The sequence below is a fragment of the Pleurodeles waltl genome, chromosome 6, assembly GCF_031143425.1.
Source record: "Pleurodeles waltl isolate 20211129_DDA chromosome 6, aPleWal1.hap1.20221129, whole genome shotgun sequence".
Classification (NCBI taxonomy): domain Eukaryota; kingdom Metazoa; phylum Chordata; class Amphibia; order Caudata; family Salamandridae; genus Pleurodeles; species Pleurodeles waltl.
Genome location: NC_090445.1, coordinates 401,063,222 through 401,090,733, shown reverse-complemented (window position 1 = coordinate 401,090,733; position 27,512 = coordinate 401,063,222). Strand labels below are relative to the sequence as shown.

The following is a 27,512-nucleotide window of genomic DNA, read 5'->3' as shown; positions in this document are numbered from 1 at the left end:
GGGAAATTTTTAGAATTCTGATTGTTTAGCTTTATCACAGCCAGCCAAATTTCCAAGTTTTGTACAATGAGCTTAACACTCTGGTTCACACTAGGAATTAGTATTTATTCTTACTCTGGAGTTGAAAAGGACTACACAATTTTGAAGGATAATTTGATTATTTTTCCTGAGAAATTCCAAATGTCATCATTTTATTCAATTAATTTATTCAGCAAGATCCTCTACAGCTGAATCCCAGTTTGCATTGGTCTTCCCCAAATATTGAATTATTTGTTTACAAGAGCATATTTAATTAACAGAAACACAGGATCCTTCAAAGAGCGAAAAATATGAAGGTTAATGATCACGACCCTCCCAAAGTAAAAACATTAAAATCTTAATAGATTTTTAAAAGGCCCAGCTATCAATACTTAAGTAATCTAAGGGACAGGTAGAAATATCTCTGATAAAGGCATGTGTTGTAGGTCTATCAGTTCATAAATGACTATTGATTACGAATAAACCTTTCACTGTGAGCCATTTCAGAATAACTGCACCTCCTCTACATAGGGTGACTATAGCATAACATATTTGTCACACATAACTCTGGTCTCCTTATCTTATTTCATTTTTTTCTTTTATTAATGGAATTATAGGCTACGTCGGTCTAATATTTGCAATAACTGTATGTAGTCCAATTATTCTTTGCCCGTGCTCATCTAAGTCCCAATCTGTCTTTAAATATTAATTTTATAGAATAATGCTCTGTCCCCCAATAGCCAAATCTTTGGATGTGGAGAGGCTTCCAAAATGTGGGAATGAAACCTCTAAAAAAACTCCTGTAGCAAAAACATAAAATTATTTGCAATTTCAGAGTTGTATTTTAAGACATGTTGCCATTGCATAAATATATTTCAGCAGACAATATAAACTATCCCTAGGTACCAAACCTCTCTAGGAATTGTGACCATAAACTGGTTTCACTGGTTCAGTCATCACTCCAATTTCATATGTAAGGATTATAAAATAATTCATTTTTTAAAAAGATTTTAATTTCAAAGAGTACAATTCTTTCCAAAACACATTTGTGGGGGCTTAACTGTCAGTGTTTTTATCTGACAAAAATGCACATATATACAGTATCTGCTAATGTAGGCAGCCTGCCAAGACTGAATTTCAGGATTTTTTGTGATTGTTTTGCCATATGCAATAGGGAAAAAGATTGTATGATTAGAAATGCAGAACAAAGTATCAACAATTAAATTCAGGTGTCCTTTAATTAGATTATTTGCATAAAGAATTAGCAGGTTAATTTATGCTTAGCATCCTCTTTCTATTAATTTAACAGGAGGACCACAGAGAGGACCATGTAATTTTTACAAAAGTAAGAACTAGCAAATTTAAAATAGCTCTAGGGGAGGATAGTGATACCACCCAAGAGAAAAAATAAGGGAAGATAGTAATACTACACTGTCTCGTAGGTTCTCATTATTGTAATGAGGTTACTGGATTTGGGAGACAGGATCACAGGGATGGTGGGTACTAAGTATGATTCCACACCACAGGACACCTGTCGGCCTAATCCGAGGTCTCCGGCTAAGTAGCAGCACCTCATCTCTGGTTGAGATGATTGTGGCAACCGGGCGCATGACAAGAAGACTCCTCATGAGAATCGTGGTCGATCAGATCCCATCCCTTTCTTTCAGTTACCAAATAATCTCATTGAGGCAAAGACAACAGAGACAGAATATGGTTCAATAAGGATTTTTTGAAATAACAGCATCTTAGATAAAAAGGCATGTATTGCAAAAACTAGGATGATAGAACACAATAAAAACAAGCAGGTGACTAACAGAGTAAAACACAAGAACAGTCCTACCATACTGTCACTAGGAATTAGATATATTTCTCCTCCCTATACTATATTTGAGTACAGCGTAATAAGCCTAATCCGACCTTCGGGTTTCCCCGCCGGGGGTACATCATCCCTAATACCTGGAGGAAGAAGCCTGTGGTCTAGAGAGACACTATCCCCATGTGGATCAGGGATCCGGCCGTCTAAGCAAGTAGCTGCAGTAAAGCAATCAACAATCAGCATATAGTTGTGGTCATCTGGCTGGAATCTCCCTCTAAAGTGTCTAAGGCAAAGGGGTGTTTTATAATAAAACAGCTGACATTCTAAGAAATAGTCCCCAGATATGAGTGTCTGTTTTTCTGTGAATGTTGGAGACACAGCATACCACGTTTGACGGCAACCCTATCTGACTGTAACCTTGGAGAAAGCCCAAAATGAAATAAATGTCCTACTAAGAACGTGATGCTTTCCTAGGCGAAAGTACAATGAGATAAGGAAAATAAAACAGCACTACAAATGTGGCTCAATGCTGAATAAAATGTATCTGGATTAAGTGCACAGTGGCAGGCCTAGTAAGCTAAAACAACGTGTCTAAAACATGGCTAAAATAGCTATACAACAACACTAGTGTAGAAAGTGACCAATGAAACATGAGGTTACTGTAAGGATTGCATCGAACTATTCTGGTTTTCCCTAAGTACCATTGTATTGATATTAACTAAATATTTAACCATTGGTCTACAGTCACACTATTCATTATAGTTTATGTACCCAAAGTAATACAAATCTTTTAAAGAACAATAGGACATTGAGCATTAATATACTACAACTTTAGCATCTGCATATGTTAAGCAGTGCATTGGCTGCATGTCCAATTTGGTGGAACCTCAGGGGTATCAGCCAACCTTTATGACAAATCTACCATGCATAGGGCAAATAAAGGCAGAGCTGAAACACTGAAAAGTTTTAGCCCAGAATTGGTTTTAGTTCTTCAGGAAAACAATCGATCCATGGATTAGTATGCAATTGAATTATAAAGAACCTTATTGTCCTATGAAGTCTCCATTTATAAATAATCTCCCACAGTACAAATCTATTGTTAGAAATGTAATTTCTGGTTGGCTAGGGTATGCGCCTAAGCCAGGCAGAAATCACCAGTCTAGTCAGGGCAAGTAAGTTACATACCACAGATAACCTGTAAGTCAGGCTTATCCCCAGAGGTCATGTGTAAAGCGTTTGCACAATTCACTCACACACAAATGACACAATAAGTACACCACAAAAGAGACTCCACACAGGATTATATAAAAATGTATACATACATTGTATCTTGAGCATAAACCAGCGACCAAAATTACATTATTAATAAATACTGTGTGCATGATGCAAATGCTGAATTAGTACTCATCACCTTGGTTATACAAGAATCATGATGCATGCCCGTACACAATGCAGTCTCCAGCCCCCAGAGGTGTGACTGGGGCCAAGCCTGAGCAAAGCAGGATCTTGTCAATAATAGAGACTTTCTTTTGAAGTTTGCCTGCTTCAAAGGCAGAAAGGGGTATAAGTAGTGGACCCAAAACCCCAGATTTTCAGATTACTTCTGGAACCAAGAGGAACCTCTGCCAAGGAGAAGAGCTGAAGAACTGGAGGAGGAGTTCTGCCCCTTTGCCTGTGACTGTGATTTGCTGTGTTGGCCTGCAGTTTCTGCTTCTGCCTGAAACAGGACAAAAACTGCACTTTGTGGTATATTCCTGCTTGTGAAGAATCTCCAAAGGCTTGGACTGAGCTTGCCTTCTGTTTTGAAGTCTCAGGGCCATCAAAGACTCCCTCTGCCAACACGTGGACTCTCTGCTAAGACTCCTGCCCTGCCAAGTGGTACCCTATCCAGTACCTTTGCCCTTGATAGATGAAGCTGGTAGAACAAGGACCAAAATACACACACAGGAAACCGTGCGGAGAACATTTAAATGCACCACCGGCAATACAGCTGTAAAGTGACTGGCCACCTGCCTCGCAGCTGAAATCGGCGCACTACCTGCATTGCCGCTGGGAAATCGTTGCATCACCTACATAGCAGCTGAATAAACAACATAACACCTACTTGCGGCTAGTGAAATCAATGCAAATACCACACAGCTCGGTTTTACCAACACGGTGCAACCGGATTTCTCACGCATCATCACTGGGTGTAAAAAGCATCAAACCTGCGCAGATCCACAGTGCCCCGTCCATAAATCAACACAATACTCTCTTCGGGAGAGAAAAACAACGCATCGCCTATCTGGCTCGAGAAGAAACTGCGCATGGCCTCACTTGCGAGTAAGGAATCAACAGATCCCTGACTTTTCAGACACATGCTCGCCCGTGCAGCTTTATTTTTGATGCAACGTAGGTACTTTCTATACAACGTTTCAATTGTTTTCTATGGAGAAAGACTCTTAATTCAAAAATTCATATCTTGACTGGTGTATGTTGGATATTTGCCATTTTAGTCTTGTTTGATTTAGATAAATATTGCCTATTTTTCTAAACTGGTGTGGTGTATATTTTGTAGAGTTTTCACTGTATTACTGTGTGTTTTGGTACAACTCCTTAACACATTGCCTTTGAGATAAGCCTAACTGCATATGTCAAGCTACCAAGGGGTTGAGCATGGGTTGTCTTAGGAGTGTAACTCTCTTACGCTGAATAGAGTGGGGGGTCCTTGCTTGGACATAGTACAAACTGACTGCCAACCAGAGACCCCATTTCTAGCATTGGTGATCAGCGGAGAGAATAGAACTTGTATTTGTACTTGACATACAGTGATTGTGCGTACACTACTGTTTTCAGTGCAGTCCATTACCTGACCACATACTACTTGTTTTTGCTTTTTCTCTTTTCGGACTTTCTCTGCTTTCATTTTTTGTGATTTTTTTACAACTTCTCTTGGGAACTCTCTGTTCTTTGTCAAACTTTGCATTTTTGAGTGTACCTTACCAACATGTCTTAATATGGGGATGCACCAGCTGTGGCTACAAAGGCTGTTTTTGAGTTGAAGAAACTGGAGGAGTATACAGTGGCTCAACTAAAGCAGTTTTGTAAGGATCTTGCCTGCCCAATCAAGAGCTCCTCCAGGAAGGAGCAGCTGCAAAAGTCATTGAGGGCCTGGGTGGCAGCCAAGGAGGCTTGAGAGCACACAGAGGAGGTAGATGAGGGTGAGGAGGTGCAGGCTAATCCAGGTGCTGTAGTGGATGTACCTGTTCTGCCTGTAGGAGGGTCTCCAGGGCAGATAGCAGTGTGTCATCCAAGGGTCTGACTCCTAAGGAGTTGCAGGACAGACAGACAGAGAAGGTGCACCTGTTTGAGTTAGAAAAGGTTAAGATGGAAAGAGAGATGGAAGAGAGGAGGCTGGCCATTGAAGAGAAAAAGATGCTCTTGACTCATGAGCTCAGTTTAAGTGGGCTGGATCAGAGTAACCAGTCTAGTAGAGATGGTGGCAGCAGTACCTCAGTGCAGCCTGAGAGGAGGGTACACATTCCAAAGGACTTAGTAAAGGACTACAAGAGGGAGGATCACAACTATCTGTGGTTTAAGGGGTATTAGTCAGCCCTCCACATGAACATGGTCCCTGAAGCACATTAGGAGGTGGGTCTGTGGAAGAACTTTGAGGTAGAGGGGAGGGACACTCTGACATCCTTAGGTGATCTTCAGCGGCTTACCTACTCTATTATGAAGGATGCCCTGCTCACAAGATATGGTCTCACTCCTGAGCAGTATAAGGAAAAGTGTATGTCCTATAATAAGAAGGATTCCCAAACTTGGTTGGAGTGTGTAGACTCTTTTTGCAGGTCACTGGACGGTTGGGTGAAGGGCAGTAAGATGACAACTTCTGAGGGGCTTTACAACTTAATTGCTTGGGAGCACTTGTGAAGTCTTTGTTCTCCAGAGCTGCGCCAGCACCTAATTGACAGCAAGCTGACTGCCCCCAGAAAGCTAGCTCAGGAAGCAGACTGGTGGGAAAGCACCAGGGTCCAGAAGAGGTATGGGGGAGACCATGCCAAGGGTGGGCAGGGTCCCCATCAGAAGAACTGGGGGGGGGAAAGGTAGGGGGAATTTTCTAATTGGCCTCAACCTAGTTCCCAGGGTAAATATTCCTAGCCTCCAGTTAAAAAGAAACCAAGGGTCTCTACAGGGAAACCTGCAGAGAGGGGTCCATTCATGTGCTTTGCATGTGATCAGATGGGTCACAGCATGCAAACTGACTGCCAACCATTTCTAACAGGGGAGTTATAGTTTGTTCATTTTGGTGGATACTGTTGGATATTGTAGGTCACTGGAGGGGTGCATTACTAGAGATGAAGAGGCTGGTCTCAAACCACTGTCTGTTTTTGGACTAGAGCACATCCCATATGGCCAACTTTCTCCCTTCTGAGGGTACTTACATGGAAAGTAGGGGGCTTATATCCCCAAGAGTTTTAAAATCCAGTACTTCCTTAAGGGATGCAGACACAAGGGAGCCATCCTCCAAGTAATGCACCTTACCAAACAGGGTGTATAACACTATAAACGCAGTGGGGGGCTCAAGGGTATGCCACCGCCAATTTGATGTTTGCTTTTGGGGGAACTCATCTGAATACTACCAGGTACTCAGTTTCCTCTCCACACTGAACTTAGAGCTCAAGAGTAAAAGGATTGCTATATTGTTCTGGGGGGCATGCTTGACTGCACGGATATCACCATCATAACATTTATGCTACAAACACTAATCAAACAACTTTTCATACTACCCTAATGCCATATGCTGCCTCAGTACTGCACTACTGGATGATTGTAGGGGTGGCTTCATTTGTATCACTGATGTTCACCTAGCTCGTTCATACCCTCCATCCTTCCACACCGATCCACAAAAGTGATTGTTTTTCCCTCCGCTGGATTGAGGAATGTGGTTTATTTGACTCATTGAGGACTCATCACCCTGATAACACCATTTACTCCTTCTATTTGGGTATGTATGATCTGTCAGTACAACTTGACATGAGCCTCACCACAACACAAATACATGAACTGATCTCCCAGGTGGAATATTTAGTGAAAACCCAAAATCCTCCATTACTGACACTCACATGGGAAGCTACCACACCATGCATTTCTACCTGAGAAACAAACACTGCAGCATTTGATGACCCTGGTCCTTAAAGCTTACTTGAGAATGCAATTCAAGCCTATTTCATTAAAAATGAGGACATGGCCTCCCCCGGTCTTGAGTGGGAGGCATTCAGGTCAGTGGTGGAAGGATAATGCATTGCTAAAATTATTGGAGTTTGGGCTCAGTTGCATACCAACATCAAATACCTAGAGGCACTCTTATCTGGCTTAGAGTTGCCACACACAGAAGCCCTTGCTCACAAGGATCAGCTAAGGGCCGAAGGAGAATATATCCTTGTGCTACTGGAACACCTCAAAATTATTTATATTTACGCCTCCATCACTAAAGCCTGCAACATGCGCAACAAAAGTGGCAGGCTGTTGGTGTGACTGGCTGTCCAATCCTTATTATGCACAGGGCAGACAGCAACCTATATTACACTCAGGGTAACTTTTACTGAATATTCTTGAAGTACTATCCTCGCATTGATGTGCAACAGAGTGATACGGCTCTTCAGGCCATACATGACTATTTTATGGCTGCTGGCACACCTTGGCCAAATCAGTCACTTGAGGTGGCGAGATCACAGTTGAGGAAGCTTTTGGAGCCATCATAGCTCTAGCCTGGGGGTCATAAGGACTCCATATCTCAATAACCTAGCCCCCATGCTCACAAAATTGTACAGTACCACTAGGGCTAAGGGATCTTTTCAGTTGTGGCTGGTTTGTATTTACAGTTGGGGGTGGGTACAATAATAATAATATTTTTTTTTAAAATGCCATTTAGCTGATGGCGTCTTCCTCTATTCCCGTTGTCTGCCTCTCCCAGAAACTCCAATGCGGGACCCAGGAAACTGCACTAACCAATCCTGGTGCTGCTCTCATGTTGCTAAGCAGCAGGATTGAATGGAGTGGCCTCTTTCAGAGCTCTTAAGAACACTGGATGCCTGGGCTTTCTCTAACTCAGCTGTCTTCAAACATCTGGGTGAGAATTTAAAGTATGCATGTCAGGCTGACCACCACAAGATGGCCGGCCAAAGGGACATGTGCACTTTAAACTGAAGTGCAGAGCTCCCTGCTGCCACTCAGCAGCAATTGCCCCACGCAATCTTGACTCTTGGTTAAGGATGGGGTGCTGAAAAAACAAATTGGTAATAAATAAACTTTATTACTATTTTATTTTACAGTTCTGGGGGTATTTCTTTTAGTGTAGTGACACTCCTCCGCTCTTGTGAAGGGGCCATGCCTGGATCTCTTCCCCCGACGATGAGAGAGGACTTGATGATACCTGTCTTAAAACGAGATAAGCCTGGGATCAGAACACTTTCTATAGACCCTTGTCTAGTCTTAATGTTGAGCAAGATTTTGGTTAAGAGATTGCTACCTCATGTCCATATGCTCATACATCCTGATCAGTCGGGTTTCATAATGCAGTACAAACCCCAATGTCTGCCAATTTGTGTGGGTGCGCTTAGCACCTCTGAATGACTCTCCAACTGCCCTTACAATTTCTAATAATATTGAGAAGGTCTTTGATTCCTTGCATTGAGATTGCCTCTACACAATGTTGGTGACTATGGGAATGGATAAGGATTTTTTGATTTTTTAAAACATTTTTATTGACTGAAAGTGTCTCAGGCAGGCTGGCCCATTAGCATGGGTTAACTCAAAACTGGTGTAGTAATCTCCAAAGCCTGTGCAGTGAAGAGGGCAGATATGTTTTAAGACATGGCAAAGTGGGCTTTGGCCCAGGGCCTTAGCCTTTTGGGGGCCACGATAAAACCAGCTATGTTCTTCAGACAGTCCTGTCCTGGTCACCTTGAAAGATTCTTAAACATATAGGCGTTCATTATGAACTTGGCGGAAACTTGGTGAAACCGCCAGCCGGCATGGCGGGCCAAACAGCCATATAATGAACCCAGTGAGGGCCGCCATCGGCAGCCCTCACTCACGGCTAGGCTTCCTCAATCAGGCAGCCTGGCGGTGGGCAGAAACATTATCCGACAGGGCAGTGGTGCTACCCCTCGGATAATGTTTCTACAGCCTCCAGCCTTTCCCTGGCGGGTTTCCCCGCCAAGGAAACGCTGGTGGAAGGGGTGTACCGGGGCACCCCTGGGGGCCCTAGCACTAACCATGCAGTTGGCATGGCAGTGCAGGGGCCCCGGTGCAGTGCCCCATCGCGCAGATCGGCAGTGATCTGCGTGACGGGTGCAGCTGCACCGGCCGCACAGAGGCATTGGCAGCGGCTCCACATGTCCCGGCCAGGCCTTCCTGTGGGCCGGCGGGCGGAAACATTGCTTCCTCCCGCCAGCCCGCAGGAAGGTTCTTTATGCGGCTGGTAGGGATCTGGGGAAGCTGACGGTCAGTGACCGCCAGCATGAACACGGCAGTTGTTACCGCCGTGTTCATGATGAGGGCCATAGTCTTCTAAATAAAGTATTCCTTTAATGTATTTTAATACAGGTAATGTGTGGGTGTTTATTAGAGACATTTTGCTGAAAAATGTTGTATTTATATTTTTCAACGCCATGCAACATTCATAAAAAGTTTCTTTTAAATCGAAACAAGACCTCACATAAGAGAAAAGGGAAGAGATCACAAAGGTTATTTGCAATAACATTGGGGAGCTGCTGCTGTATTATATTATTGAAAAAGCATGTTACAGTCCCTGAATATTAGATCGAAACACATTTAGAATTTGGACCAGTGTGTATGTGTACTGTGACCTGGGCAAAGAGAGCTTCGAAAAGCTGTAATTGGATCATAAGTTCAAAGTTGTTCTGATTAGCGGTCTCCAAAATACATTTGGCCCAGGGCCCCCAAAATCCCGAAGATGTCCCTGGAAGAGAGATACCGGACAGGGTTACCCATAAGAACCCATTCCAGTGGATGGCATTTGGACCCCTCTTTTATGCTTCTGTCTATACTGATGGCTTGGTACTATGCCTATGAAGCAAGTCCTCAGATGTCAAGAGTATCCCTGAGGCACTGGAAAATGTTTCTGCCTTATCGGGTCTACGAGATAATTTGGTCTAGTCAAATGCATAACTTGTGTGTCGCGGGATTCCTCCCCCCGGTTTGGTCACACTTTTCATTGGGAATCGGTTATGTTTAGATACTTGAGGCAATAAGGTCTACCATTCTGAATCTGCCTTATTGGAGGGCGATGTGAGAGAAACACTGGTGTCCTTTTGCCAGTCTGTATACAGTTGTCATTACTCATATCAGTAATGGGATGGGTAGCATTATTGAAAATGATCTTCCACCTACGCCCTACCTATCCGTCTCTCCAAATCATTGTTCCGTTTGTTGTGTTGGGGGCCCTAGGCCCTCATGCTAGTAAAATGAGGTGACGCAGACACATGGTTGCTGTTCTGGTAACGGGCCTCGGGCACATGGGCCTGGCCCTTTTTATTGGCAAGGACACCTAACTGGTGAGGTCTGTGTTGCATGGGTGTGGGGGGGGGGTGTAAAACGAACCCTCTGCTGAGTGGCTGGTGGAACACTAGAACATGTCCAGCAGGACACTACACCGTTAAGTGGATGGCCTACTGACGTACCTCCCTTGGGAAAACAGATCGACATAGGATTGCTCGGGCCAAACTACATTGCAACGAAGGCCGTATGGCTGTCCCATTACTTGAACTTTGTTATCTGGCAGCACAGCTCAAATGTGTAGTTACTAGTCCGGGCTGCATGACTGAAGTCGATATGATATGGCCTCTCTCAGAGACTGCTACCCCGGTGGGAGATTAAGAACTTTCCAAGACCAAGGTGAGGAATGCAAGATTCCTCAGCACGATTACCTGCTACTTTGCACAGTCACATTGGCCTCAAGTGGGTGACGTCCATGAGCGGTGGGTGGCAGACATGTGCCAGCCATTGATGGACTTTAACTGGTCTAATGTGCTGCCATCTACTACTGGGTTCACCGAAAGCTCATTTAAAGTTGGTTCAATACTATTATTTACATAGAGTGTATGTGACCAATGAACCTATTACTTTCATATTCCCCAGGGCCTACTTCATCTGCTCAGGTTGTAAACTGGAAGACGGTGACTTCTACCATATGATGTGGATGGTTCAGCACTTACAACCCACTTGATCAATAGGGTCATAGACTGATCACTGGAGGTAGTCCCGGCAGTTTGCCTACTGGAAGTGCTCCCCAGGGCCAAGGGGATTAATTACTAGCAGGTTTGCAGATCTGGCAAAGATCATTGCCAGAAGACCTATGGTCTGGAAATCTCCCACAGGGCTCTCTCTACAGGGATGGTGGCGCAACTTGAAGAAAAGGACTGAGTGAGGAGGATCATTGGTAAGGCAGGAGGTAGCTCAGGGCGAGTGTAGTCTTGACCAGCAGGCATGGCCCGAGTATTGATGCCGTGGGAAGTTGCACCCCTCCCCCTCCCCCACCGCTTAGAACAGGATTCAACTGACGAGTGATGAGGGCCACTGCTATTCCACTGCTCTTCCCGAGATATCGATTGCTCAGTGGATGTGATGCTGTTTACTGGGACTGACTATGACTGATGAGGATGGTGCTGAATGGGCTCTAGTGGTTAAATGGTTCCCCCTCTTCCAGCCAGAGTGCATTGTATTGTTATTTCCTGTTGAGATTTAAATTCTACTTAGCGGCGGCTTTAATATTATTGGTTTCTTGTTGTTTTCCTTCCCCCTTTGTTCTTTTTTCCACTTTTGTGCTCATTTTTCCTTCATGATGTCTTTGCTTTTATCACCTGTTTTACATGTTGTTATTACCTCCGTGGCCGGCTCTGTGCCATTGTTGTATGTTTCTGATTGATAACTGGCCACTAGTCACAACGGTAGCAGTGCTGTCAGATATTACACTTCTGCGCGGTATAATGCATGCATTCTTTGGTTCTGTTATATTGGGCATTTAAGTCACTCTTAGGTATCACGCCGATTAAGAAAAAACTATACTGTGACCAGTAATATATGTTTGCGGTAACTATGAAGATCCTCTGACAATTTATTTTCGGATTTGAAAATTGCTGGGGAAAAATAAATATTTAAAGTTTGGAATCCATATTTACAATTATTCATCTCTAAATTTTCAATATAATTAGAAAAATATTTTTATGTCTATTGGAGTAACTTTTTTGTTCTGTTTTTACTGTTGTTAATGCAACTGTCCCTCCACTACCTCTGCCATGCCGGCTAACCACTACCATTCTATAATAGCACTAAAAGCCTGAAAAGTTAAGTTAATTTATACATCATGTTTCTGAAGCACAGACTAGCTGATGCTGCCTAATAAATTGGTGTATTTGGCTGTTTAAAGTTTTCTTAAAACTCCTGCATTCTATGATATATATTCTATGTCAGTTATTATAGCTTGTCCTAAATGAAGTAATGGTTGAATTATTTATTGCTCTTTAAGTTATATGACCATTTTTGTATCTTGACTAGAGTAGTACTTGAAAATGGAACATTTAAATTTGGGTTAACAATGTCCTTATTTTAGGTGATTGTGTACACTTTTTTCTTTCAGATTACATCCTGGGCTGGTTTAGTGGAAAACACGAAGAAGAAGAAGACGACGAAGAAGAAGAAGAAAAAGAAAAAGAAGAAGAAGATAGGCAAATACGTAAGGGTTTGTTCTTCATATTTTTAACTGCAGACATCTTGTTGCACAGTTCTGAAACTGTGCTGTGTATGCATGCAAGTACTAAAGAACATTTGTCCTAAGAGAAAGTAGTCCTGAGGAAGACATGCTGTGGTGCAAAAAGAACAGTTTGTAGACGGGGGATGCAATGAAACAAATCAAACTCTCAAAGCGAGCCACAGATAGAAGGAAGCAGGAAGGGACAATGACACCATATAAGTGTCCGCAGCTAGATATTCCTATCATATGCATCCCTTTTCATTGCAGTGATTACATTCTGAGAAACCAAGGCTATGGTAAAACTCACTGGCCCTAAATATTAAACACAGCCAAGTTGAGGTTTTATTTTCCTATTTAGTTCAGAGATGTAGTCAAAACTTTCACATCGTCATACCTCTCAGAGACTGTATGTGCCCTACGCGTGCACTCGGAGGCCAATATCTTATCATTTGAAGGTTTCTCATCTAATCCTTTGTCGGCGTCACTTCTCATATGATAAATGTCACGTATCCCCTCCTACACATGCCATTGTGGCCATCTACAACATATAATAAAAGTATTATGTCAAATTGCCTTTCAGCCACATTTGAAATCCACATAATTTCTCCCCCTTTATGGCTTCAATTCACCTGATTATAACATTTCAATCCAGTGGCGTCTCCTAGTACCCCGTTATGATTATATATCAATGTAGTGATGACTACACATCCCACTCAGTAACCACCACTAAATGCATCACTTGCACCTTTTTAATGAACATCTTCACAAGCAGTGATGGCTACACTTCAGTGATGTTCATGGAAACATGGGCCACTCCTGACTAAAATACATCCTGTTCACACAAATCTACATTGTAAAGTCACTGCCGACCACCGTTACAGGCACTAGAGGCCAAGCTTGCAAGAAACTAGTCACAATACCATCCATGGAAGACCCCGTACGACAGGAGCTTATGGCACCCGTAGGCAAAACTATTTAGAAAATACCTTGCTATATGTTTTTTGCTTACATCTTTGGTTAATATAGAGATTGTAAAGCATAAATGACAGTATCAAATTGGTACTGGGTTTCAATATTGTTTTGTTTTAGGCAACGTATAAGAAGGCCTGACGTCCCATTCTTTGTCTGTGGTAGCTTAGTTGTGATTACTTTATATACTGCATACTGCTCCCTGTCTAGCAAACAATGTGATCAAAGGATATATCATTGTATGAAAAATAATCTGTATTGACCTATTTCCTTTGCTTGCTTTGCAAAACAGAGGTAAAAAGCCTGAAATCATGTGCTGGTAAGTTGATTCATCTATTTTGTCTTTATCTCTAATCAAAAATTAAATGCAGTTCGCGATATTCATTTTGCATTTTGTTGCAGTTTGGATTATGCAAAAATCTAGCATTCCTCAATTCAAACCAATAAATCTAACAAGGATTAAAATACAATAGAAGGACAGAGGAGGAAGCCTAAAGTCCATCTTTAGTTAACTTTTTATATATATGTACCTGTTTTGATGTATTCAATTAAAACATAAAATTCAGTTAAAATCCACAGCACACAGTCTACCACAATATAAGTATGAGCTTAGCAAAAAATACATGACATCTGATATACCAAAGCATTACAGAATCAAAGACTCAAAGGATCCTTTCCCAAATCTGAATGACATTCTTCCTGAATTTATGATCCTTTTGGCAAATTCAGTACAGTTGATAATTCATGAAGCTGTCCTCTTATTCTTTCCTACTAGTTCATTATGGTCTGGCTCGACAGCACAGCTGTCACCAAACAATTATGTGAGTATCATTATAAAGGGGCTTTGGCACCGCCCACACAAAAGGATCCAGGAATACTGTCTTGATTGAGACAAAGCTGTGTGCTGTTGTAAAAAAGTGCTTGCCATGTTTATTTATCCAGCTACCTAGGATGAGCTTTCAGGGGCATACACATGGCATTGTAATACTATTAAAGTGTCTTAGATAACTAGATAATGTATTGTATTATTCTAATGACAGTAGCACAGATGGTAGGTGGGCAGTCATTAACCTACATGAATGAATTCAGCACTTACTGGTAATTCTCCCAATACCCTGTTTCTCTTAACAATACTTACTTCAGTGAAGAGTTTCACCTCTACCTGGGCCCATGAGCCTTAGCCATATCCAATCAAAAATTTCCTCTTAACCCCTCCCCTCTGTCCTCCCTTTCCTATCCTCCATTACCCTATAAGAGTATAAGGGCAAGAAGCTGACAAAACAACCAGGAACATCTCAAAGCATAAGAACAACAAAGGAGTCAGGTTGTAATCTAGGACAGAATGGGGAGGGCGGGACATAAGTAATGGTACGAGAAACAGGGTATTTGGAGTAATGGGATTCACCTGTAAGTAATGAATCCATTACCTCCTCGACCCTATTTCTTACTCCAATACTTACTTCAGTGAGGATATACCGTAGCAAAAACTGAACTCCCAAAAAATACAGCCAGAAACCACTGAATAATGCAGAACACTTTTAATGCAAACCAGAAGGGCAGTAAACAGGAGATCAGATTGTTCACAGAACAATAGTAGCCAACACTCGACAACCAAAGGCCACAGGATCAAGCACATCCAACCAGTAATGGGACACAAAAGTAGAGGAAGTGGCCCAAGTGGCTACCTGACAAATGTCCAGAATGGAAATGCCCTGAGCTTCCGCCCAGGAAGCCGCCATGCCTCTCATAGAATGCCCCTGGGTACCACCTAGCAGAGGGGCATGGTGAGAATCATAAGCCAGGGAAAATCAAAGAACAAATCCAACAACTCAGAGTGGGAGTAGAAGCTTTTAGTCCACGATGGAAGGCACCAAAGTTCACAAAAAGACTCTCACACTGGCGAAAATCCTTAGTGCGAGAGAAATAAATAGACACAGCTCTCACTACACCTAAAGTGTATAAGGATTCCTCCTCAGGAGTAGCAGGATCTGGAAAAAAGAAGGCTGAGTGATATCCTGGCATGGTGAAAGGAAGAAACAACCTTGGGAAGAAAGCCAGGACCCAAACACAAAACCATCCTATCAGAAAACAACTGAAATGACAGACAAAGAGATCAGTTCACCCAACCGACAAGCAGAGGTGATGGCCACCAGGAAGAACACCTTCAAAGATATTTCAAATCTACACAATCCAGAGGCTCAAAAGGAGCAGACTGAAGAGCCCGAAGAACCAAAGGCAGATCCCATGCAGGAGCCACAGAACGAACTCATGGCTTTAACAAAGAAAAAACCCCTAAGAAGGCGATAACCAAAAGGAAGCATTTCAGGCATACCAAAAGGGGAATGAAGGACCCTAATAGCAGCCCATTGGACTTTCAATGTAGACACTGCCAGACCCTTTTGAAACCCATCCGGCAGGAATTGAAAAAACTCAGAGGCGGTACAAGAAACAGGATCCAAAGAATTACTTACACACCACCGAACAAAAGAAGAACAATGGTGAGCATAGACCTTCCTAGTAGACCCCTTACGAGAGTGTTGAATGGAAGCCAACACTGGAGAGGAAAGACCTTGCAACCACAAACCCCTTCTTTCAAAAGCCAAACCGTCAGACGCATCCATCGACAAGAGGCAGGTGGAAGAATTGGAGTCAGAAGTGGAGAAACTGCTGATGGAAAAAAAGCAATGGGAATGGGAAGATAGGCGCCTGTTAAGTCCAAGGAGGCAAGCCGTTCGCCTGGGCGAACTAGCAGAATAATGTGCTGCAAAGTGTCCTTTTTGAACTGGGGCTTCCTCAGGAACTGGTTCAGTTGTTTGAGATTGAAAATGAGCTGAACCTTTCCAGCAGGTTTGGGAGCCAGAAAGATCAATGAGTAAAATCCCTTCCCTTGCTGCCCCATCGGGACAGGAATCACTGCACATTTGCTGACAAGATCCACAATTTCCAGAGACAGAGCTGACATGTTAGAGGTGCCGGAAAGGGACTTCACAATACCCGAAGGAGGAGGTAGGCTTTCGAAGTCTAGGGAATAGCCTTCTGAGATGATACGTAATAACCAAGCATCTGAAATATGACTTTTCCAAGTAGGAAGAGAGGCATCCAGACAACCTCCCATTAGAAGGGTGGAATAGTCAGGAGCGCTTCCCAGGCTTTGGAGGTTAAGGCTTGGAGAATGAATGAGCAGGAAATGAGGAAGACCACTTAGACTTGGAGTGGGAACGTTCAGAGAAACCTCAAGAACGTCTCTTTGAGGGAACCTTTCTCGAAGGCCCAACCGTGGGATGAGATGGAAACAATTGGGCATGCTTCTGGTTTCTAAATGCCTTATGGAGCATAGGTTGCAAATCATCACCAAAAAGGTGACTGCCAGTAAAGGGCATATGTAGCACCCATGACTTCTGGCAGGATCCACCTTCCAATCATGATGATGCACATGTCGGTGGGCAGAGACATAAGAAGCCATGGCAGAAGCAGAAGCCTTGAACACATCACAATTCACATCCGCCAGAAACTTGGCCTGAGTCTCCATATGAGAAAACAAGGATGAACAGTTAACTCCCTCTTGTAGTGCCAGAGTCAGAAGATGGAACTCTTTGACCAAAGATTGAGAGTATAAATAGCAGCCCTAAGAGCCAGATTCAGGCCTGAAAAGGACTATGTAAAGAGGCCTCCACCCTACAGTCCACAAAATCTGAAATGGGAACCTCTTCAGACAAAATGGGCGGAAAACTAGCCAAATGAGAAAGAAAGGGATCAATCTTCCTTGAAGAGGGGAACTCAAGATTACCCTTAGCCAGAGGATAAAGGCAAGTCAAAAACCAAGGGAAGTCTGCCTTCTCTGGATCTTTCCATTCCCACAGAAGAAGGTCTAACACCTCCTTGTTAACCACCAGTGAAGTAGGAGGGCGAGAATGAAATTGTTGGGAACGACCAGAACTAAGCCCAGGGATGTCGTTTTCCATAGGGATACCAGGTTGTCTTCCGAATAGCAGAATGAGGCCACAAGATCTGACTTTTGAACAAATTTGGAGCAGAGCATTGCCTCCGCCACCGGAGAGTCAACATCCTCATCATATTCTGCAGAAGGCCAGGAAGAGGAAGAGGAAGGCGAGGACACCATCAAAGAGGAGACTTAAGAGGAGGGAGAATAATGTGAACCTCCAGAGTCTTAAGATCTCAAAAAGGCATCAGAGAGTGAGTCCAGAAGCAGTTGAAATTGATCCTCTGGAAGACCTAGGCCATGAGAGGAGCTAGGAAGAACCTCCTCAGACAGAGGACGTTTCCGCCCCTGTGGTGCGTCACTCGAGCAATGGTGGCACTTAGCTGATCACTTCCTGTGATCCATGACGAGAATGACAGAGAAGGAGGGAGCAAACTGAATTTAAGTACAAAAAGGACCCCAAGTAGACCAAATCAAAGCCTACACAAAACCTGCAAAATATGAAACAGGCAGAGCATTGACTCAAGACATGATTGTAACAATGCCAAAAAGAAAAACATGTATTTCTGGGTTTTTTTTTGCATAGATCAATTCATCTTTTCTCATTTGTTATTTTTATCTACTACTATTTTTTTTTCCAAAAAAAAAGGCTAAGCCACACCAGGAATAGAACCCTCAACATAAAACCTGAGAGACCGCAACCTGAATCCCTAGGCCTCTGGAAACTCCAGACAAAAGCAGAAGGGTGTAAAGGAAAATGACTGCAGATGCACCTGGAGCAGAACTCTCAACATTCAGTGTGAGGGTCTATTACCGTAACCAGTAGAGTGCCAGTGAACAACGTAGGAAAGAGCTCCATGGAGACTGGGGAAGCCTGTTTCAATAACGAGAAACAAGGCCTCGGCGGCCTCCCACCACACAATGGCACAGAAGCAAATCGGCCATTAACATGTCGAAAGAGACACATGCCAGACCCTCTGTGCACTGGAAGGAATCTGTAGAACTGACACCAATCCGTGAGATCTGCACAATGTGGTCCCGGCAATATAGAATAAGCACCATGAAACTCCCCAACAATGGCACCCAGGAACCCAAAACAGGCCTCAGGCCTAGCAAGCATGAGGTGTGACTACACGCAGAGAGAAGCATTACAAAGGCAGCAGTCCAGCCGACTATTGGACACAATGAAGAGCGCACAACAGAGGGCAAGAAGGTAAGCCCACCAAACCCAAGCACCTCCAGGTCAACAACCTCCAAACCCCAGCAGAGTGCCCAGCACAGTGCCATTACAAGGTTACAAATGGAGGGGAATGAATCAACCCCAGGAGGCCCAGCCTCCCAGGGCTTACCTGACAGGAACAGATCAGGACATGAACAGACCTAAAAAACAGGTTGGTTTCTGGGATACTTGCCTTTACATTGGTATAGGGTAATTGAAGGGTAGGAAAGGGAGGAGTGAGGGGAGGGGTTAAGTGGAACTTTTAGATTGGATCTGGATATAACACGTGGGCTTGGGTAGGGGTGAAAAACCTCACTGAAGTAAGTATTGGGATGAAAAATAGGGCTGAAAAGGTAATGTTTATGTCTAGCTTGACAGTGCTACTGTTACCTGACCTTTTTACATACAGCAATATTATTCTACCTTTCTTTGCTTTCACACAAATACATATAATTTCCCACGCTGTATACTGATAATGCTTCATATTACCATACAACATTCCTTTAAAGTCAGACCTTTGTCATTGCCAATAACTGTTTTTAACTGTAGTTCCTGTGGCCTCAAAATCCCAAAGCTGCAAATGCCTCTTCTTTTATTTTTCAGTCCTGCAAGCATCTAAAACATGCTCATTTAATCTAATTTCCAATTTGCTAAGAGCATAGCCACTATTTTGATGTAGTATGCCCTTCAAAGTTTATATGATCCACGATACCGAAAAAATGGCACATTAAAATTTTAACCCAATCTTGCCTTGATTATGAGTTAGTCTGTGTTTTTCAATGTCTGAGCAAACTCCTGTATGTGAAGGGGTTGGAAGTAGGATTTGGGTAGTATTTCAGGCCCCCTGTAATGAATGGATGGGCTAAATACCTAACCCTTTGTTAAATTTTAACAGGTCAAGACTGTCAATGTTTAACAGTTTAAAAGTGTACGATGTTTACCATGCCATGTGGTTTTAGGTGAGCAAAGCTTCTCAATCTTCATGATATTCTTCAAAAACTCAGAATTGTTGATATTTACCACACCAGATAAATAACTTGCAATTAAAAGCACCTTGATGCCAGTGAACAAGGAATAACATCTACAGATGGAAAGAACAAGATTTGCTTCTACTGCTGCAATAGGTGACAAAAATGTGGTAAATTCAGATACATACATGCAGAACTTGGTGCAGAAAGCAACAATTTCTGCACGTGATCCCTCATCTTTCAAGGGAACATTTTATTTTCCACACCAGGTATATACCGCAATCACTATAATGATGTTTTAAAACTTGGAGTCAGGGACATTGATCCGCATTCCAACAATAATGGTTATTACTGCACCACCGCAATTTCCCGTGGGAAAAATCTTGAAAATGTATTGAGTGAAAATGATCAGTAGCTTTCTATCCAGGACACAGTGGTACAGAAAGGACCACATTCAAAATGTAAATTCCTAATTTCCATAAGAAAAACTCATAAAGGGGGGCCTTAACTGATCCCTGGAAATACCTCACCTCATGGTTTCGTATTTACTGTATTCGTATCTATCGATCCCACTTGCAATCAGTGTTCATTTTAATTTAAATCATCACTTAGACATGTGTGCAGAGGTAAAGAGCGACAAGATTCAGTAAACCTGCCTTTATCCCAGGAGTTTTAAGTCCAAATCAAAACTTATATGATTATTGACTTGCTTAATTGCTATACATAATGTGTCCCTGTTACAAATAAACTAAGTAATATTTCCAAAAAAAAATCAAAAATGGCAATAATGTTCTAACATACGTTGGTCAGGCCATGAAGTGTTTTGGCAATAGCGATTACTAACATAATTTAATATATGGTGTAATATACCCCCAAAAGTACAATACAAGGATGTTGCAATTCTCTTAGCAGTTGCATGACTACATGAAGGCACGAGGCAATTGTGTGGGGGCCTTTACAAAGACATGGAGCTCTGGGGTGAATTGAACATTGGGAGTATTTTATCCAGTGTAAAACGTAGGTCCCCAGATGGCCAAAAACATAATATGTTGCTCCCTGAATTTAGAGCAACAAACGTGTTATTGAATCACTGTAAATTCAAACATTTTATAAACCCTAGGCGGCTTTTTCGAAAAATGTATGAGAATTGTATTTTCATATTTAAATTACCTGATGAACTTTTATTGTGCTATGTAGATTTGTAAAATGCACTGTCTCACACGAAGGGTGTTCTCAGAGCGACAAACTGAAATACTTTGCTTAAAAAATCGTGACTCTCTGTTACACGTTGGCATCATGTATGCCCACGCCAATATATGGCGTAGGCTTGTGTCGATGGAGAGACAGAAGTTCGATAGCCAAGGCTTCGGAGGGCACACATAGTATGGTTTGAAGCGTTTCCGAAGGTGAAGTAGTGAGCCAGGGTCGCTGCAATTTCATGCAACATAAGTTGTGGTGATTTCGGCACTCAATTGGAACACATTTTTATCAAAAGCGGCTAGAACTCCCAGCTTGCTGATACAGGAAATCTTACTTGGTCCTAAATGACAGGCGGGCAATCGACTTTAAAACCGTCTGGTGTCTACATTTTCCATAGGTTAAATTCGTTGCAAAGATTCTCTTGTGATTATCAGGCAGAGTGTTGATTACCGTCAATGGCTACATAAGAGCTAAGGACCTTCACGGTCCTTAAATCTATTGGTGCCAATCATAACGGTCAATAGCCCCCAGTTGTAATGTTTTAATTTGCTACTCGCTACATTTCTTATTCCTTACACTTTTCACTTAGGCAAAACTACAAGTGCGGTGATAGAAGTCACAAGTGTAGCATTGCTCCCCTACCTTACAGTTCGCAACACCTGGGGATGCCCTTGCGACCTTTGCCTTTGGAGCCTTCAGGAACACCATGAATGGGGGGAAAAGAGGCTCCAGGTCCCTGCTTACCTTTTACATTGTTTACACAAGAGAAGGGAGTGCCCAGCCAGCAAACGCTAAATGTTATGAGTTTCCAAATCGCTGGTGTTAATATATACCAACGTGGAAAGGGATCTGTACCTGGGTAAAACAAACAGTGCGACCCTTGCATCACATTGATATATTAGTAGGAACCTCACCCACTGGTGCCACCAGTGGCATGCTTCTTTGTTGGATCCTCACCCACTGCACCTAGTGTGAGAAGAAGGCTCAACATACTTTTTACGAGGATCTCTTACTAAATTTACTAAATCCTAAATGCAAGGTAAAAAAGCCTTTGGGACCCTGCTTCTTGTTTATTAGTAAGGTCCTTTAGCTGGGATAAAAACAGAGTGATGTATAAAGAGTGCAATGACCCCCAACGACTATAATTCAATAAGGTCAACATGTTTCCGTCTATCTCAAGTGCCACTCAGGGTCAGCAGGCTTTCTTCAGGACTGACTACATCTGTGAGAATTCTACAGATTATTATATGTACCAGTTCTTAATGTTGGTCTGCACATCACACAGACTATAGAGGACCTTTTCCTGTTAATGGTCTATAACTCTTGAGAATTCAGGCTCCATGAGACGGTCGGGTAGGGTCATCTGTATTCACACTTACAACACGGGATATCGTCCTCTGTAGGAAAGTACCATCTTGCCTGGCATGTTACCCCCATATTTCACTGTATATATGTTGTTTTAGTCTATGTGTCACTGGGACCCTGCTAGGCAGGGCCCCAGTGCTCATATGTATGTGCCCTGTATGTGTTCCCTGTGTGATGCCTAACTGTCTCACTGAGGCTCTGCTAACCAGAACCTCAGTGGTTATGCTCTCTCTGCTTTCCAAATTTGTCACTAACAGGCTAGTGACTAAATTCACCAATTCACATTGGCATACTGGTAACCCCATATAATTCCCTAGTATATGGTACTGAGGTACCCAGGGTATTGGGGTTCCAGGAGATCCCTATGGGCTGCAGCATTTCTTTTGCCACCCATAGGGAGCTCTGACAATTCTTACACAGGACTGCCAGTGCAGCCTGAGTGAAATAACGTCCACGTTATCTCACAGCCATTTACCACTGCCCTTAAGTAACTTATAAGTCACCTATATGTCTAACCTTCACTTAGTGAAGGTTGGGTGCAAAGTTATTTAGTGTGTGGCCACCCTGGCACTAGCCAAGGTGCCCCCACATCGTTCAGGGCAAATTCCCCGGACTTTGTGAGTGCGGGGACACCATTACACATGTGCACTGTACATAGGTCACTACCTATGTACAACTTCACAATGGTAACTCCGAACATGGCCATGTAACATGTCTAAGATCATGGAATTGTCCCCCCAATGCCATTCTGGCATTGGGGGGACAATTCCATGATCCCCTGGGTCTCTAGCACAGAACCCGGGTACTGCCAAACTGCCTTTCAGTGGTCTCCACTGCAGCTGCTGCTGCTGCCAACCCCTCAGATAGGTTTCTGCCCTCCTGGGGTCTAGGCAGCCCTAGCCCAGGAAGGCAGAACAAAGGATTTCCTCTGAGAGAGGGTGTAACACCCTCTCCCTTTGGAAATAGGTGTGAAGGCTGGGGAGGAGTAGCCTCTCCCAGCATCTGGAAATGCTTTGATGGGCACAGATGGTGCCCATCTCTGCATAAGCCAGTCTACACCGGTTCAGGGATCCCCCAGCCCTGCTCTGGCGTGAAACTGGACAAAGGAAAGGGGAGTGACCACTCCCCTGACCTTCACCTCCCTGGGGAGGTGCCCAGAGCTCCTCCAGTGTGTCCCAGACCTCTGCCATCTTGGCAACAGAGGTGTCTGTGGCAAACTGGACTGATCTGAGTGGCCAGTGCCATCAGGTGACGTCAGAGGCTCCTTCTGATAGGCAGGTCCAGAAATCCACTGTTGTTGCATTGCTGGTGTTTGTTGTTCTTGCAGAATCCCCCTATCACAACTTCTGTGCTCTCTGGGGGTAGTAGGTGCACTTTACACCTACCTTTCAGGGTCTTGGGGTGGGCTATTTTTCTAACTCTCACTGTTTTCTTACAGTCCCAGCGACCCTCTACAAGGTCACATAGGTTTGGGGTCTATTCGTGGTTCGCATTCCACTTTTGGAGTATATGGGTTGTGTTGCCCCTATACCTATGTGCTCCTATTGCAGTCTATTGTAAATTTACACTGCTTGCATTACTTTTCTTGCTATTACCTGCATAATTTTGGTTTGTGTACATATATCTTGTGTATATAACTTATCCTCATACTGAGGGTACTCACTGAGATACTTTTGGCATATTGTCATAAAAATAAAGTACCGTTATTTTGAGTACTTCTGTGTATTGTGTTTTCTTATGATATTGTGCATATGACACCAGTGGTATAGTAGGAGATTTACATGTCTCCTAGTTCAGCCTAAGCTGCTTTGCCATAGCTACCTGGGCCTGGCACAAGGTGTAAGTACCTCTGGTACCCACTACAAGCCAGGACAGGCTCCTACGTTGTCATTGTGTACTTTTCATAAGAGAATAATATACAAAACAAGTTCAGTGTATGTACACCTAACCAAAAAGTTTTGCTTTTCTTCTCTCAAACTTTTTACAAAAGTTCTGAAAAGTTTCTCTAAACTTCTAAAAGTTTCTAAAAAGTTAGAAAAAGTTTTTTTCTCTGTTCTTTAAAAAGTTCTGAAACTTGTTCTTCCTTCTCACTGTCTCTAAACCTTCTTCTATCATGTCTGATGTAGAGTCTGGTCTTAAAATGGTCAATACTACCTATGACAATTTGAATTACAAGAGCCTAAGGAGTCTCTGCTTAGATAGAGGTTTAGTGATAGGAAAGAACCCCACAAAAGAGTTTCTATATAACATGCTTATTGTAAATGATGAGTCTCTAGGAGGCACTTCAAATGAGAAGTTAATAGATGGCTCTCATTCTGACTCATGGGATCTCCTTGAGGGAGGTGGGGAGGATTCTGTTCCAAATCTGCCCCTTAGCAGGCCACCTAGTAATGCTGGTAGTAATGGAAGCTCCCATCATAGTAGTGGTGTCTTCATTCCTGGAGGCCAGGTTATTAGAGTCCAGTCAGTTAGGGACAGATCTCCCTCTATGGTTTCCAATTTATTTTCTGTGTCCAAGCATTCCCATCCCACCCACCCTGAAGACAACTTGTTAGAAAGGGAACTCAAAAAGTTGAGAGTGGAAGAGACCAGACTGAAGCTTAAACAGCAACAGCTGGCTCTAGATAGGGAATCCCTACACCTGGAGAAGGAGAGACAGAGATTGGGGTTGGGACCCCATGGTGGCAGAGCAGTATTCCTGATAGTAATCCTGTTAGAGAGCATGATTCCAGGAATCTGCACAAGATAGTCCCCCCTTACAAGGAGGGGGATGACATCAACAAGTGGTTTGCTGCACTTGAGAGGGCCTGTATGGTACAGGGGGTCCCTCAAAGGCAGTGGGCTGCAATATTGTGGCTATCTTTCAATGGAAAGGGTAGGGATAGGCTCCTTACTGTTAGAGAAAGTGATGCTAACAATTTTGCAGTTTTGAAGGATGCACTCTTGGATGGATTTGGCTTAACCACTGAACAATACAAGATTAAGTTCAGAGACACCAGAAAAAAAGTCCTCACAAGACTGAATAGACTTTGTTGACTGTTCAGTGAAGGCCTTGGAGGGGTGGTTACATGGCAGTAAAGTTTCTGACTATGAAAGCCTGTATAATCTTATTCTGAGAGAGCATATTCTGAATAACTGTGTGTCTGACTTGTTACACCAATATCTAGTGGACTCAGATCTGACCTCTCCCCAAGAATTGGGAAAGAAGGCAGACAAATGGATCAGAACAAGAGTGAACAGAAAAGTTCATACAAGGGGTGACAAAGACGGCAAGAAGAAGGATGGTAAGTCTTCTGACAAGGGTGGGGACAAAAGTAAAACTGAGTCTTCATCAGGCCCACAAAAATCCTCTGGTGGGGGTGGTGGGTCCAAATCCTCTTCAAATCAAGTTAAAAAGCCCTGGTGTTATTTGTGTAAAGTCAAAGGCCATTGGACAACTGATGCCAGTTGTCCAAATAAAAACACTAAACCTCCCACTACCACAACCCCTACTGCAAATTCTAGTGCCCCTAGTAATAGCAGTGGTGGTGGGAGCAAACCTACTAATAGCCAATCCAAGGGAGTAGCTGGGCTCACTTTTGGTAATTTAGTTGGGGTTGGTCTTGTTAGGGAGACCACAGAGGCTGTATTAGTCTCTGAAGGTGCCATTGATTTGGCCACATTGGTTGCTTGTCCCCTTAATATGGATAAGTACAAGCAACTTCCCCTAATAAATGGTGTTGAGGTTCAGGCCTACAGGGACACAGGTGCCAGTGTTACCATGGTGATAGAGAAACTGGTGCACCCTGAACAACACCTACTTGGTCAGCAGTATCAAGTGACAGACGCTCATAACAACACTCTTAGCCACCCCATGGCTGTTGTGAATCTCAACTGGGGGGTGGTGGTTACTGGTCATAAGAAAGTTGTGGTTGCCTCAGATTTACCTGTAGACTGTCTACTAGGGAACGATTTCGAGACATCAGCTTGGGCTGAAGTGGAGTTGGAGTCTCATGCAGCAATGCTGGGCATTCCTGGGCATATTTGTGCTTTGACAAGGGCTCAGGCCAAAAAGCAAAAAGGACAGGGTAACTTGGATCCTGGAACAATGGACCAAGTGCTCCCTAAAGCTAGGGGTAGCAAGGGTAAATCCCTACTCACTATCCCTCCCTCTACAGATGATTCTCCTTCTGAGGAAGAAGAATTTCCTCCCTGTGCAGAACCTTCACCAGATGAGCTGGCAGCAGACACTGCTGAACGTTTGGGTGGAGAGGGGCCTGCCAGGGAAGAGCTGAGTTTGGCACAGCAATCCTGTCCCACATTAGAGGGTCTCAGACAGCAAGCTGTCAAACAGCAAAATGGGGATGTCAGTGACTCACATAGAGTTTACTGGGAGGACAACCTCTTGTACACAGAGGCAAGGGACCCAAAACCTGGAGCAGCCAGGAGATTGGTCATTCCCCTGCAGTACAGAGAGTTCCTCCTAACTCTGGCATACAACATTCCTTTGGCTGGGCATTTGGGCCAGATCAAAACATGGGAAAGGCTTGTCCCCCTGTTTCACTGGCCTATAATGTCAGAGGACACAAACGATTTTTGTAAGTCTTGTGTGACCTGCTAAGCCAGTGGCAAGACTGGTGGCACACCAAAGGCTCCCCTTATTCCACTTTCTGTAGTTGGGGTCCCCTTTGAAAAGGTAGGGGTTGACATAGTTGGCCCCCTTGACCCTACTACTGCTTCAGGCAATAGGTTTATCTTGGTGGTTGTGGACCATGCCACATGATATCCTGAAGCAATCCTTCTATGGACCACTACAGCTCCTGCAGTGGCAAAAGCCCTCCTGGGAATCTTTTCCAGGGTGGGTTTCCCAAAATAGGTTGTATCAGACAGGGGTAGCAACTTTATGTCTCATACTTGAAGGCTATGTGGAAGGAATGTGGTGTAACATACAGATTTACCACTCCTTATCATCCACAGACTAATGGACTGGTAGGGAAGTTTAATAAAACTCTCAAAGGAATGATAATGGGACTCCATGAAAAACTCAGGAGGAGATGGGATGTCCTATTAACTTGCCTCCTTTTTGCTTACAGGAAGGTACCCCAGAAAGGAGTGGGCTTCAGCCCGTTTGAACTCCTATGTGGACACCCTGTAAGAGGTCCTCTAACACTTGTGAAGGAGGGTTGGGAACAACCTTTAAAAGCTCCCAAACAGGACATAGTGGACTATGTACTTGGCCTAAGATCCAGAATGGCTCAGTACATGAAAAAGGCCAGTAA

The 27,512-nt window shown here is 43.4% G+C and overlaps 1 protein-coding gene across 4 annotated transcripts in view; it reads left to right on the top strand.

Annotated features, from left to right (window-relative positions):
- The window catches only part of LOC138299778 (cytosolic phospholipase A2 gamma-like), a 1,040,695-nt gene that overhangs the window by 556,319 nt on the left and 456,864 nt on the right, over positions 1-27,512 (top strand). For all 4 annotated transcript variants that reach the window (XM_069238328.1, XM_069238327.1, XM_069238329.1 and 1 more), the window contains exons 10-11: positions 12,480-12,575; positions 13,855-13,881. In XM_069238328.1, the coding sequence (XP_069094429.1) occupies positions 12,480-12,575; positions 13,855-13,881 (123 nt within the window). The remainder of the gene's footprint in view (positions 1-12,479; positions 12,576-13,854; positions 13,882-27,512) is intronic.